Consider the following 13,585-nt stretch of genomic DNA (forward strand, 5'->3'; position numbering starts at 1 on the left):
TGTATAAAAGCTGACACGGGACAAAATGCCCGATTTCCCAACGCGTTGAGCAATGCCATTGTGCCATTTTAATAGGCTACTTTTAAACGCATATAGCTCAGTAATGTCAGTTTTATGTAGCCTATTTGCGAAGAGGGGGCGGGGTTTTTGTTGGGAATTCTATTGTTTGTTTGTTTTCAGGAGGGATTCATGTATTAACTAACATGAACTAACCAGGATCAACACATTTGTTACTGTATTTGTTTAGAATAATACAACTGTTAATTGTTTGTTCATATTGTCACAGTCAGTGCAATAACTAATGTTAACAAATACAACTTTTGATTGTTTTAGTAAATGTTGAAATTAATATTAACTAGGATTAATAAATGCTGTAGAAGTGCAGTTCATTATTATGTGAACAAATCTAACCTAGAAACCTTATTGTAAAGCGTTACTGATTTCATGATAGCTAACACTTTCATGCATACAATTTACAACACCAACAAAATGATTCTTGAAAATGAAAACTTGATTCTCACTGTTTTGTTTGGTAACGTATAATATTTAGTAATATTATAATAATTTCCCTATGTTCGTTTGATGTGTTATGCATTCTTATTGTATCAACGTTATTTCATAAAATGCCAAGGAAAGAAAGGATAAGAAAAACACACACGCGCTCAAAATAATTAATCTTGCAACATTTATTTTTTAAAAGCCTTTTATTGCTCTGAAATGCATATTTCAACACCGATTCCAGTTATGGTCGAACACTTGTTTATAAAGTGGTTTTTATCTGGGGATATTTTCCTCACTCCTGCTCATTTGTGTTAAAGGACAGATGAATGAAAATCTAGTGATTTTGGTCATTTGAAGCAGACTCTTCTAGTGTTTAATCTGGCCGTCTGTGTGTCAAACTCCATCATCCTTCATCAGCGCCACACATTCCTTCTGATGATCATAAAGACGCAGAAACACAGCGTACTTCCTTCTGTAAAAGCTTCACAGAGACCAATAATATTTCATTACTCATATAGGAGACATGAATCTTGATCTATGACTGTTTTAAATCTCTGCTACTCATGGATTAATGCTTTATTACGGGAAACATCATTGAATGGCACCTTTCTAGCGCATGGTTTGGTCTGACGACATGCCCGATTCTGCTCATCTTCATCATTGCTTCCTGAGAAAAGAGACAGTGTGTTCCTCAGGGTCTCACTGTCTGTGTGTGTGTGTGTGTGTGTGTGTTGTACCTGTATGTAGCCACAGTCAGATGAAGAGAGCTGAGAGAGAGAGAGTGTGTGTGTGTGTGTGTGTGTGTGTGTGTGTGTGTGTGTGTGTGTGTGTTGTACCTGTATGGAGCCACAGTCAGATGAAGAGAGCTGAGAGAGAGAGAGTGTGTGTGTGTGTGTTGTACCTGTATGGAGCCACAGTCAGATGAAGAGAACTGAGAGAGAGTGTGTGTGTGTGTGTGTGTGTGTGTGTGTGTGTGTGTGTGTGTGTGTGTTGTACCTGTATGGAGCCACAGTAAGATGAAGAGAGCTGAGAGAGAGAGAGAGAGAGTGTGTGTGTGTGTGTGTGTATATGTGTGTTGTACCTGTATGGAGCCACAGTCAGATGAAGCACAGGCTCCAATCACAGCGGCTCCCAGCAGAACGGCCTCTGGCTCGGCCGACAGGACCACCGGCAGCCCTGACACACACACACACACACACCATTAAATGTGTTTTGGTGATTTGAGTGGATGTATGGAGTGAGTTCTGCTCATGATCTCACAGCTCTAGAGATTCACATTAAATCATCATGAACATTTCCTGAGATCGGAACAGAGGTGTGTGTGCGTCACTTCATAAAAGACAAGCACTCATTTCTGCATTAAATTACATCTGTCACATTTACATGAGCTTACAAAACCATGAACTTACCTACATCATACACGAATTAACCACAAACAAACAAACACAAAGCACTGACCCGTGATGTTGGCGTGTGTCTGTACGAACAGAGCGTTTTTGCTCAGCCCCCCGCACAGGAAGAGGGTTGTGATGTCATATCCTGCCTCTCTCATGGCATCTATGATGTGTCTGGTGCCGAGCTTCATACAACAGAGACACACAATTACATTAACACTGTAATACTGAACACTTAGTTAGTGTGTGTGTCTTACAGCGATGGCCTGAAGAGTTGCTAGATCCAGCAGAGCTAAATCATCCAGCGACTGTGATAAAGTGAGAATGTGTGTGTGTGTGTGTGTGTATGTGTCTTACAGCGATGGCCTGAAGAGTTGCTAGATACAGCAGAGCTAAATCATCCAGCGACTGTGACAAAGTGAGTCCCACAACCTGCACAAACCAGCAGTGACATCATCAAACAACTCTCCACCACTGCAAACATTAAAAGCTAAAAAGCTTTTAAAAAGCTAAAACTATCTTATGTGTCTTTTTTTCTTAATGGTTCAAAATAAGAAATTATATTCAACAAAGAAAATCTTTCTTTCTAGAACGTAAAGAAAAAGGTACTTTCCAGGGCCATTAACACTATTTTCATGACATTAAGCAAATGTCCCTCTTAAATCCACATTTCTCTCCTTTCAAATAAAGGGAAAAAAAATAGCATTACTATATAGCATTACCCTAGCAACTGTCTAGCAACACCCTAGCAACCACCCACAACTTCCGAGCAACTGCCTAGTGCCAAATTTTGCCTCAGCAAGCATCACTCACATATTCTGCAGAAAATGTACATCTAGTTATCAAGTTGTAATAATAAATCTAAATTAAATCAAAATAAATAAAAAATTAAAGGCAGTACAATTAAAACTGGAACATAATGTATAAATACTAAAATGTAACTAAAAATGTTAATCTTATGTTTTTATATTATATTATATTGTATATTTTCATCAGCACTGTAACAAGCACAGCGTTCCTCACCGAGCCCCGTGACGTCTGGTCGGCCAGAGGAGAGCGGTTGCCGTGGAAATCTGGCCAGATGTGCAGACCAGCCGTCAGTTGCTCCAGCTGTGCTGCATCTCCAGACATGTGCTCCAGATGGAGGTTCAGGCAGGAGTAAACGTGTTTCCCACTGCAGAGAAAAGCCCAGTGATCAGACTGAGTGAGATCAGAGAGACGCATCAGAGCGACTGACACTCACCTCTTCTCTGCCTGCTCTTTCAGCTGCCTGGAAGCGGCATGTCCATTCACCACATGGTCCACCTGAAAGCACATGACATTGCTCTAATTAAGATATTCATATATTTCCACGTAAATCATCAGTATATATAGCGTATAATGTGTTTACTGTAACGTTTGTCACAATGTCCTGTAATACAGTGATGACTGTCTGGAACCAAGCAACCAAACGACTAACCAACCAACCAACCAACAAACAAGAAAAAAACCAACAACAACCAACCAATCAACCAGACCAAACAACCAAGAAAACAACCAACCTAACGACCAACAAAACCAAACAATCAATCAAACTACCAAGGGAACAACCAACCAACCAACCAACCAACCGAGTAGAAAACTAACCAATCATCCAAGAAAAACAAAAAATCATCCAAGAACAAACCAACCAACCAACCAACCAACCAATCAACCAACTAACCAACCAACCAATCAATCAACCAACCAACCAACAGAGTAGAAAACTAACCAATCATCCAAGAAAAACAAAAAATCATCCAAGAACAAAACAACCAATCAATCAACCAATCAAATCAATCAACCAACCAATCAAATCTATCAACCAACCAACCAACCCCCCCACCCAAAATATTTTAAAAAATCAAACAAGAAAACAACCAACCAACTAATTAACCAATCAACTAAACTAACCAATAAAAACAACAACCAATCAATCAATCAACCGATCAAACAACCACCAAGTAAAGTAGTGTGTGTGTAAAAATAACATAAATGGGAAATTAAACTAGACAGATGACTATGTTATAACCTCGTGATTTATAATGAGGTAATCATTAAAACAAAGTTTGCTTTACCAAGTAACAGAAGGGTTTGCATATGAAGAACCAATCAAACTCATGTCATTTTGCCATAGCTCCTTATTCTATAAAACTGTTGTGTTTGTGTTTTTTGGTGGGATCTCAATGGAATTTGTCTGAGATCCTTCGGCCTTGCTTCTTCTTGGGAGATGCTCTGGAGTACTTCTCTGAGATCTCCCGGCCGTGATTAAAAGCATTTAGAGGACATTTTCTGAAGTCTGTTTGTTGATTATTCCTATGCAGGAAGTAAGCTAGTTAGTGGAACAAGTTATTTAGCAAAACACTAGAGACCTTACTACAACTACAATCATTTCAAACATTGTTTTGTTTTTTTCCACTGGTCAATTTTGAGATTTTGGCCTATTTGTCTTCAATAACATGTGAAGAGTTTGGTTCCAAAACGCGATAAACGCCATTTTTAAAAAAATTGAGTACCCGCAAAAATCAGTATCGTATTAGGTCGATATTGAAAAGTCAATATTTAATTTGACTTAAAATGCGATATTCGCCGTGTTATTCTGTCATGTTTACTCCCTTTTTTTCCAAACCATGACAAACGCCAGTCTCCTTTCTCTGCAGAATGCCATATATCCGCTCAACCAATCACAGCGCACCATTCCACGCACTGTAAACAAAACGGCGGCGCTTTGAAAACACCAGCCGGCTTTCTCGTTTTCCTTATATTTAAGATATTTGTGATCAACAAACAAAAACAAAAATGAATAATTTTGACGGCATTGATGAACCTGTGGTGGTTTCTGTGGTGGGGAAGAAACGTAAGCCATCGAAATCGAATCATTTACGTGAGGAGATTAAGAAGATGAGGCACTCGGGAGGAGGAAAAATGCCGGCTGTTGCTTGTTCTCACACGGCGACAACATCACATTTCTGTCACGCTGACACATTGACCCCAGGGGATCTTTTGAAAAACTTTAAATTATTTTACTCCAAGTCAACAAAAACCGAGCAGGACCAAGCCATTTTACAGCTGATCACTGTCAAAAAAGTTCAGCGGCGACGTCCCAAGGTTGAGAACAGTGAGATACAGAAGAATAGGGAGGTCACAAACGAATACCATTTGCTGACTGAAGATCATCCAACAAAGATTCCTGTCTGCAAGACCACCTTTTGCAGCGTATTGGGTAAGGTTATGTTTGATTTATTAATTATAGCTATTCATACAGGACTGCCTGCTCTTTAGCGTGTGCATCATTAAATGACACGGTGATTATTTAGCCTAGGCTAACGTTATATGATGACAGCTTAATTCAAAATCAAGCATATCACTGTCACGACACGCACACACAGGGAATTAGAGATCCAAGAGCAGTTTATTTTAGGGTAATCCGTACTCACAAAACTAGTCCAGACAAGGGTCAAAATACATATAAGCAATATAAAGACACATGACATGAACAAGGAACGGAAGTGTGGGGACAATATACAAGGACTCCGTGACAAACACTGAAACAGACAGGGTATATATACACAAGTGCAAACAAGGTGACGAGAAACAGCTGAAGGAAATGAACAATCAGTGACAGACAGGATTATGGGAAATGTAGTGAAAATGCCTAGACACCGTGAAAACTGAGACCTCTAGTGTTAAACCCAGGGAACCACCAGACACTGTGACATAACCTCCCCTCTACGGAGCGGCTACCAGACGCTCCAAGACCACAAGAAACAAACAAAACCAGAGTCCAGGCGGGAGGTGGAAAGGTGGAGGATCAGGGGGAGGGATGGGGGCCAGGTCCATGGAGGGGAACAGGAACAAGGGGGAACGGCTTAAGCGGCGGCCAGGGCGAAACAGACAGTCCATCGGGCGGCCAGGGCGAAGCAGACAGTCCATCGGCTGGCCAGGGCGGAGACGACCCCTCGGGCGACCACAGCGGTGAAGACCCCTCGGGCGGCCACAGCGGTGAAGACCCCTCGGGCGGCCACAGCGGTGAAGACCCCTCGGGCGGCCACAGCGGTGAAGACCCCTCGGGCGGCCACAGCGGTGAAGACCCCTCGGGCGGCCACAGCGGTGAAGACCCCTCGGGCGGCCACAGCGGTGAAGACCCCTCGGGAGGCCACGGCGGAGACGACCAGGGTGAAGACGACCACTCGGGCGGCCATGGCGGAGACGACCAGGGTGCAGACGACCACTCGGGCGGCCATGGCGGAGACGACCAGGGTGAAGACGACCACTCGGTCGGCCATGGCGGAGACGACCAGGGTGAAGACGACCACTCGGGCGGCCATGACAGTGAAGACCAAGGCGGAACAGGAACAGACCCTGGCTCAGGAACAGTCACAGACACCACCGGCTCAGAAACTGGAACAGACACCACCGGCTCAGGAACTGCAACAGCAACAGACACCACCGGCTCAGGAACTGCAACAGCAACAGACACCACCGGCTCAGGAACTGCAACAGCAACAGACACCACCGGCACAGGAACTGCAACAGCAACAGACACCACCGGCTCAGGAACTGGAACAGACACCACCGGCTCAGGAACTGGAACAGACACCACCGGCACCGGCTCAGGCTCAGGAAATGGAACAGACACCACCAACTCAGGCTCAGGAACAGACACAGGCTCAGACACCACCGGCTCAGGCACTGGAACAGACACCACCGGCTCAGGCACTGGAACAGACACCACCGGCTCAGGCACTGGAACAGACACCACCGGCTCAGGCTCAGGAAATGGAACAGACACCACCGGCTCAGGCTCAGGAACAGACACAGGCTCAGGCTCAGACACCACCGGCTCAGGCACTGGAACAGACACCACCGGCTCAGGCACTGGAACAGACACCACCGGCTCAGGAACAGACACCACCGGCTCGGCAACGGCCATCTTGTCTGAAGACACAGGTTCGGTGGCGATCATCTTCTCCGAAGACACAGGCTCAGCAGACGTGACGTGAACAGTCTCGGCGGCGGCCATCTTCTCCGAAGACACAGGCTCAGCAGACGTGACGTGAACAGTCTCGGCGGCGGCCATCTTGTCCGAAGACACAGGCTCGGCAGGCGTGACGTGAACAGGCTCGGCGGCGGCCATCTTGTCGGAAGACACAGGCTCGGCAGACGTGACGTGAACACTCTCGACGGCGGCCATCATGTCCGAAGACCCAGGCTCGGCAGGCGTGACATGAACAGGCTCGGCGGCCATCTTGTCCGAAGACACAGGCTCGGCAGACGTGACGTGAACAGGCTCGGCGGCCATCTTGTCCGAAGACACAGGCTCGGCAGACGTGACGTGAACAGGCTCTGGATCGGCAGACGTGCTGTGCCTCCTCCAAGCATGCAGTACTGCCACAGCATAAAAAAGGAAGACAGCCCTCCTTACCGTGGCCGGACTGATGGTGGGTATCTCCGGAACGCTCTCTGGGATGACAGCAGGCTGCACTGGAACAACCACCGGAACGACAGCGGCCTGCACGGGCACGGCCTCCGGGAAGACAGCGGGCTGCTCGGGGACGACCTCCAGGATGACAAGCGGGCTGTACTGGAACGACCACCGGGATGACAGCGGACTGTACCGGAACGGTCTCTGGGACAACAGTGGGTTGTTCGGGAATGTCAGGAGTGCAGGAAGCTCTCCCTCTCCTCCTCCTCTGCCGCCTCTGATGGCGACAGGCAGGCTCTGGACTGGATGGGATCGGCGGCGGATGGAAGTCTGGGCTGGACCTCACCACCTCAGGTTCCATGGAGGATCGAGGTGGAGAATGATACCTGGACTCCCCTCTAGTACCTCCTCTCCTATGACCTCCGCGGGTCTCAGAATATTTTGCCAGCCGGGTTCCCTCAAACGACTCTCTGGGATGATCTGAAGGGTGTGTGGAAGCTTTCTTTAAATCAGCTTCCTCAGTCAATCGGGCCCACAGGGCAAAACACTCAAAGATGTTCATACGAGGAGGAATCTCCTTAGGTTGAGAATTCCCCCTCTCAGTGGCTGGATATTTAGGAGACCCCATACCGCTGGATCTCTGCATGACGGAGTCCTTCTGTCACGACACACACACAAGACACGAAGATCTAATTTCAGTATTTTATTGAAAGGGTAATCCGTACTCACAATCCAGTCCAGGCAAGGGTCAAAATCCATATAAGCAATCCAAAGACACACGACATGAACAAGGAACGGAAGTGTGGGGACAATATACAAGGACTCCGTGACAAACACTGAAACAGACAGGGTATATATACACAAGTGCAAACAAGGTGACGAGAAACAGCTGAAGGAAATGAACAATCAGTGACAGACAGGATTATGGGAAATGTAGTGAAAATGCCTAGACACCGTGAAAACTGAGACCTCTAGTGTTAAACCCAGGGAACCACCAGACACTGTGACAATCACTGGCTTTACAATGTAGCATATATCATGAATGAGGCACCACTACACTTGTGTGCTTTGATTTCAAGCTTATTGATACTATCGAGGTGCAGCGAAAGGGGGTTCCCTCAGGGGGTGTTTCCTCAGGGCACGCGTCCGTCACTGAAAACTATAAATAGAAGCGCATAGCCTATCCCATCCTGCTCGTATTTGTCATCTTAGTAACATTATTGTGAAGATGTAGTCCTACTATGCTGGCCATCAGCCCTGCACGATGAGACATAGCCTAGTTGTCTGGTCATCTGCCAATGCTATTTGATAAATAGCCCTACTACACGTTTAATTAATGTATATAAGCCTACGTAGACACACTAGGGCTGCACGAGGAAAATGCGATTTGCGATAACTCATTAAATAATGAGATATTCGATATGTGATACAATAATGCTTAAAGTGTGTTAAATAAATTAAAATGATATTTAAAATATGGTTTTATTTAACCATAAAGGTTTATTTAACAACATAAACTGAATAATCAAATGTAAAAATAAAACACTGCATAGTTTTTATTGTATGAATTAAATATACAGTATACTGATTCCTATTAAAGCTACAAAAGTTAGACCCCAGTTATAGCAAGCCATTGCGATATGCATATTGCAATATATACATTTGCGATATTTTGATATATTGTGCAGCCCTAACACACACACACACACACACACACACACACACACACACACGCACACACACACATTAGGATTACATAGGCTATAGGTTTGCATGAATGACTGCAATTCAGTTGGCTGATGCACTGCTTAATCACAAAATTCTTGCATGTCTGTTGTTGCAAATGGATCCTGTGAATGAATAAATGAAGAAGAGAATAAATGAATGAATGAATGAATAAATAATTTAATTAAGGAATAGGTAGATAAATAAATACATACATAAACACTTTTTTTTTTTTTTTTTTTGTCATTGTAGGTATCGGCAAGGATCGTGTGTCTCGAGTGGCAAAGTTTTATGCACTCAACGCTACAGCCAGACCAGAACGCAGGGGTGGTGCTCCTAAGGTGGCTGAAAATGAGGCCAAGAAGCAGCTTGTGATGGATCACATCCAAACGTTTACATGTAGGGCTAGCCATTATGGAAGAAGGGGAGCACTTGGTCGGAAATACCTACCCAGTGACCTCAGCGTAATGAGAATGCACAAGCTATTCGTCCAGCAAAATCATGATTTAGTCATCTACTCCCTGTATTACACTGTTTTTCGACAGCACTTCAACCTTGGATTTGGGCATCCTGCCACAGATGCCTGTTCTTCATGTGTCAGGTTTTAACTGAGACTTAAGGACCCAAGCTTAACTGAAGAAGAGAAACGCAGTGAGTCCACATACAATTTACACAGGAGACGAGCACGGGTGTTCTATGATTTGCTGGGGAAGGTAGATCATTATGCAGTGACTCTATGCTTTGACATGATGCAGAATTTGATTCTCCCTCGAACCCCCATTGGTCAAGCATACTATTCCAGACAGCTGCACATGTATGTCTTTGGTTTTGTTATTCACCATGGGAAGGGCAGTAAACAAGCAGTGGATGATGTTCATCTGTACACATGGATGGAGCATGAGAATAGAAAAGGTAGTAACATGACTGCTTCAGCTCTGGACCACTGTTTACGTCAACAGTTGAGTGGTGCTGTTCACCGTGCTCAATAGCTGCGATTGTTCAGCGATTCTTGTTTTGGTCAAAACAAAAACATAAATCTTCTGTCCATGCTGTTTGCCTGGATGAAGGAGGCATTTCCTACGATTAGTGTGGAGTATGTGTTCCCTATAAGGGGACACAGTTTTCTTCCTGTGGACCGTGTATTTGGAAGGATTGAGCAACAGATTCGAAAGAAGGATACCATTCTTATGCCGGAAGAATATTACGAAATTTTGCGCAACCATGGAAATGTTCACATCTATGGGCAACACTGGAAGGCTTATGATTTCAAGGCGGAAACACAGGTTTTTGTAAAGTCACAGAAGTCATTTAAGCTAAGTGATGCAAGAATGCTGGAATTGCGGAATGACAAACTGGGATTCAAGGCTGTGTATAGCAGTGAATACTGCTATCACTCAATACTGAAGAGGAAAGAAGTGGGCAAACTTCAAGCCAAATCAGCTTCCCAATGAGAGCACAGTGAAAGAAGAAAAAAGGAAGGATGTGCTGAACTTGCTCTCTGAAATTGGTGTGAGTGCCAATGTGCGTGCCTTCTATGGTAATGCACTCACTCAGTCACAGCCGACTGATATTGACTGTGACAGTCATGAAGAGTAGCTGTGCATTGTGTCATCCTTTTGAGAGTGACCATTCACTGATTTCTTAATGATAACACAAACACCTGTCCTCTCTCGTCCTGCACCGTCGTCTCTCATCCTTTATGCTTCCGCTCCTCCATGAGAGATACGAGATCGGTGTGTCGCGCAGGTGTTGCAGGACGAGGTCGAGGGCCGTGAGATAACGGCGAAATGCAACAAAGATGTCTTAAATATGAATTTAATTTTCTGTAGTCTAATACAAGAGGTGTTATACAAATCAGTTTTTAATCTTCTTTACAGTTCTATTTTGCACAGTTTTACACAGATATTATATTAATGTAATGGATTTATAGTATGCACAAGAAAACAAATTCAGTGTGTTAAAAATGAATGTGATTTTTATTTATAGTTTAAAACTTGATGCAAAACTCTGGCATTATTCAACCCATAGCCCTGTTGAGCAAGGTCACTGTGAGCTATTAATAGCTTTTCCTTTACCTATCAATAGCTCATGGTGACCTTGCTCAACGGGGCTATGGGTTGAATAAAATATTTTTAAAAATCTTTTAGGCCTTTTAAGTGATATAAAATTGATACTATAATAGGCAATCTAAATCTTACTTCTTTACAGTGTTCCTAACATGACAAAGTATGTGTTTTTATTAATGCCATTAATTTTTTTTGGTAATATATTTATTTATAATATTTATAATATAGCACTAGTCAACTAAATTAATGTAACAGGGCAAAGATGAATGAATGAATTGAATAAAAAAAAAAAAGTTTCATGGATTTATTGCTTTTTGGGGGGAAAATTATCCGTTTTTATAATAAATCTTTGAAAATTAAAATCTGGATTTGAATTTTTTATGTTATTATAACCTAAAGATACTATGTGAAAGTTTGAAACAGAAAATAGTGGTTTTCATCTTGCCATTTTCTTGGTAAAGAAAACACAGTTTTACTCAAATTAATCAAAATGGATTTATTGCGTTTTGGAACCAAACTCTTCATGTCTTCTTTCAGACTTGTGGTGAAAAAAGTCCAAAATACACATTTAGGTCTTTATTTTACTGCACTTTGTCTATTTGTGTCTGTAGATTTCTCCTACATTCAACAAAAGTTGGCGTTCTAAATCAACATGCTGCTCTGCGATCGCTGTCTGCACCCTGTCATCACATATACCATTGGAAAGCTCTCTCTCCATAGACAGTAAAAGGAATGGACACAGCGACCCCATAGATTTCAACGGAGAAAAGTGAAGTCAATTAGAAGCACTCACTTCCTGATGGCTGAGCGTACTGCGCAGCCTCAAACTGAGCTTGACGACGTAGATGTGACGTGAGCAACCTGTCTGACAGTTTTAAGTCTTCTAGTAGCTGTGCCGAGAGAAATATGAATAATTCTCTTCCGAATCTCGCAGAGACGGAGAGCATGAGTATTGGCTGTCCATGAGCTAGCAGCAGGAGCAACTTTATGACTCTCTATGGGCTTCTCCCTTGACTTTATGCCTCCACGTCCCCCTGATTGCCTGCGAGCTTCTCCTCCTGTCTATACAGTAATTTCTCTACTGTGCGACAGAGAGTTGCGTGGTTATGACGCAATCATCAATTTTGAGATTTTGGGATATTTGTCTTCAATAACATGTCTTCTTTCAGACTTGTGGTGAAAAAAAGTCCAAAATACACATTTAGGTCTTTATTTTACTACACTTTGTCTATTTGCATCTGTAGATTTCTCCGAAATTCAACAAAAGTTGGCGTTCTTAATCAATGCGCTGCTCCGCGATCTCTCTCTGCTTCCTTTAAGAATGCTGTCGAATCCAAATATGGTAATTTCCTTTTAATCAGCAACCAATCGTGAAAGTATAATGGGCATTTAACCCTAAAAGCGAAATCTCATTGGCTGATGTCAATTTCTGACAACATGATTCGTTCAGATGCATCACGTGACGCGCTCTGACATTTAGATGTGTGTTTTTGACTGTTTTTCTAATCAGTTAAAGGCCATAAATGCTGTGTTTATAAGTTTTGATGTGATTTAGGTGGTTTGTATGGTTGTTGCTGATGATTTGATAAGATATTGTGTCAGTAAATAGTTGTTTCCACTAAAAAAGTATGATTTTTTACATTACAAATCTTTAAATGCCTTTTAAAAAATGAGTTTTTTTGACATTCTCCAGTAGAAACATCTCAGCCTGTGTAGCACCGATGTACACCAAACTTTCCAGTTATACACTTAGCAGTATTCTGAAGATATGTTCAGATGGATTTGTTAATAAATCATTCCTGGACTGATTTATGTGACATTTTAATTAAAAAAAATATGGCGAAAATCGATTTTTTAAGGCTATGGACAGTATATTTTGATTTCCTAGGTAATGAAAGCATATATCCTGAAATCCCTCTGAACATCTTTATTCATCTTGTGTGTAATCAAAATGAAAAAAGAATTTTGAACCTGGCTTTATCATATGTTCAGATCTATCTACCGAAAATATATGCAAAATTGCGCATTTTTAATGAGAAAATGCCTGATTTGCATAATTAAACATACAAATTTCAAAAACTTGTAGTCAATTTTTTTATGAACTTGTGTAAGTAATCAACTGAGGAAGTTTCATGGTGATATCTTTTATTTTAAAATTGTACCCTATTCACCTGTAGTGTCTCACCTTAAAGGGCATATTGCAGGTTAGAGTACCCAGTGCGCCAATGTATAGAACAATAATGTAGGAACTAGATTTAAATATAAACATATACTTATAAAACGCTATTTAGGCTTCTGGAGTCATTTTTGTGAGAAAATTTTACTTCCGCATTTGAAAACCGCCAAACCGGAAGTGACGTAGCATGGGGGAGAGCGGTCAAAGTAAACAATAGGAAAGCAATGGATCGCAATGACAGTTCGGACGCTGTGGAAATTGTAGCCTAAATGTTTACTCG

The 13,585-nt window shown here is 42.7% G+C and overlaps 1 protein-coding gene across 1 annotated transcript in view; it reads right to left on the bottom strand.

The window, feature by feature from the left end:
- Positions 1–669: 669 nt before the first annotated feature.
- The window catches only part of fggy (FGGY carbohydrate kinase domain containing), a 56,886-nt gene continuing 43,970 nt past the window's right edge, over positions 670–13,585 (bottom strand). The window contains exons 10-16 of the mRNA XM_079610501.1: positions 3,139–3,200; positions 2,919–3,069; positions 2,253–2,327; positions 1,960–2,080; positions 1,583–1,677; positions 1,107–1,168; positions 670–982 (exon numbers count right to left, since the gene is read on the bottom strand). Of these exons, the coding sequence (XP_079466627.1) occupies positions 895–982; positions 1,107–1,168; positions 1,583–1,677; positions 1,960–2,080; positions 2,253–2,327; positions 2,919–3,069; positions 3,139–3,200 (654 nt within the window). The 3' untranslated portion in view covers positions 670–894. The remainder of the gene's footprint in view (positions 983–1,106; positions 1,169–1,582; positions 1,678–1,959; positions 2,081–2,252; positions 2,328–2,918; positions 3,070–3,138; positions 3,201–13,585) is intronic.

The sequence above is a fragment of the Phoxinus phoxinus genome, assembly GCF_949152265.1.
Source record: "Phoxinus phoxinus genome assembly, chromosome: 4".
Lineage (NCBI taxonomy): Eukaryota > Metazoa > Chordata > Actinopteri > Cypriniformes > Leuciscidae > Phoxinus > Phoxinus phoxinus.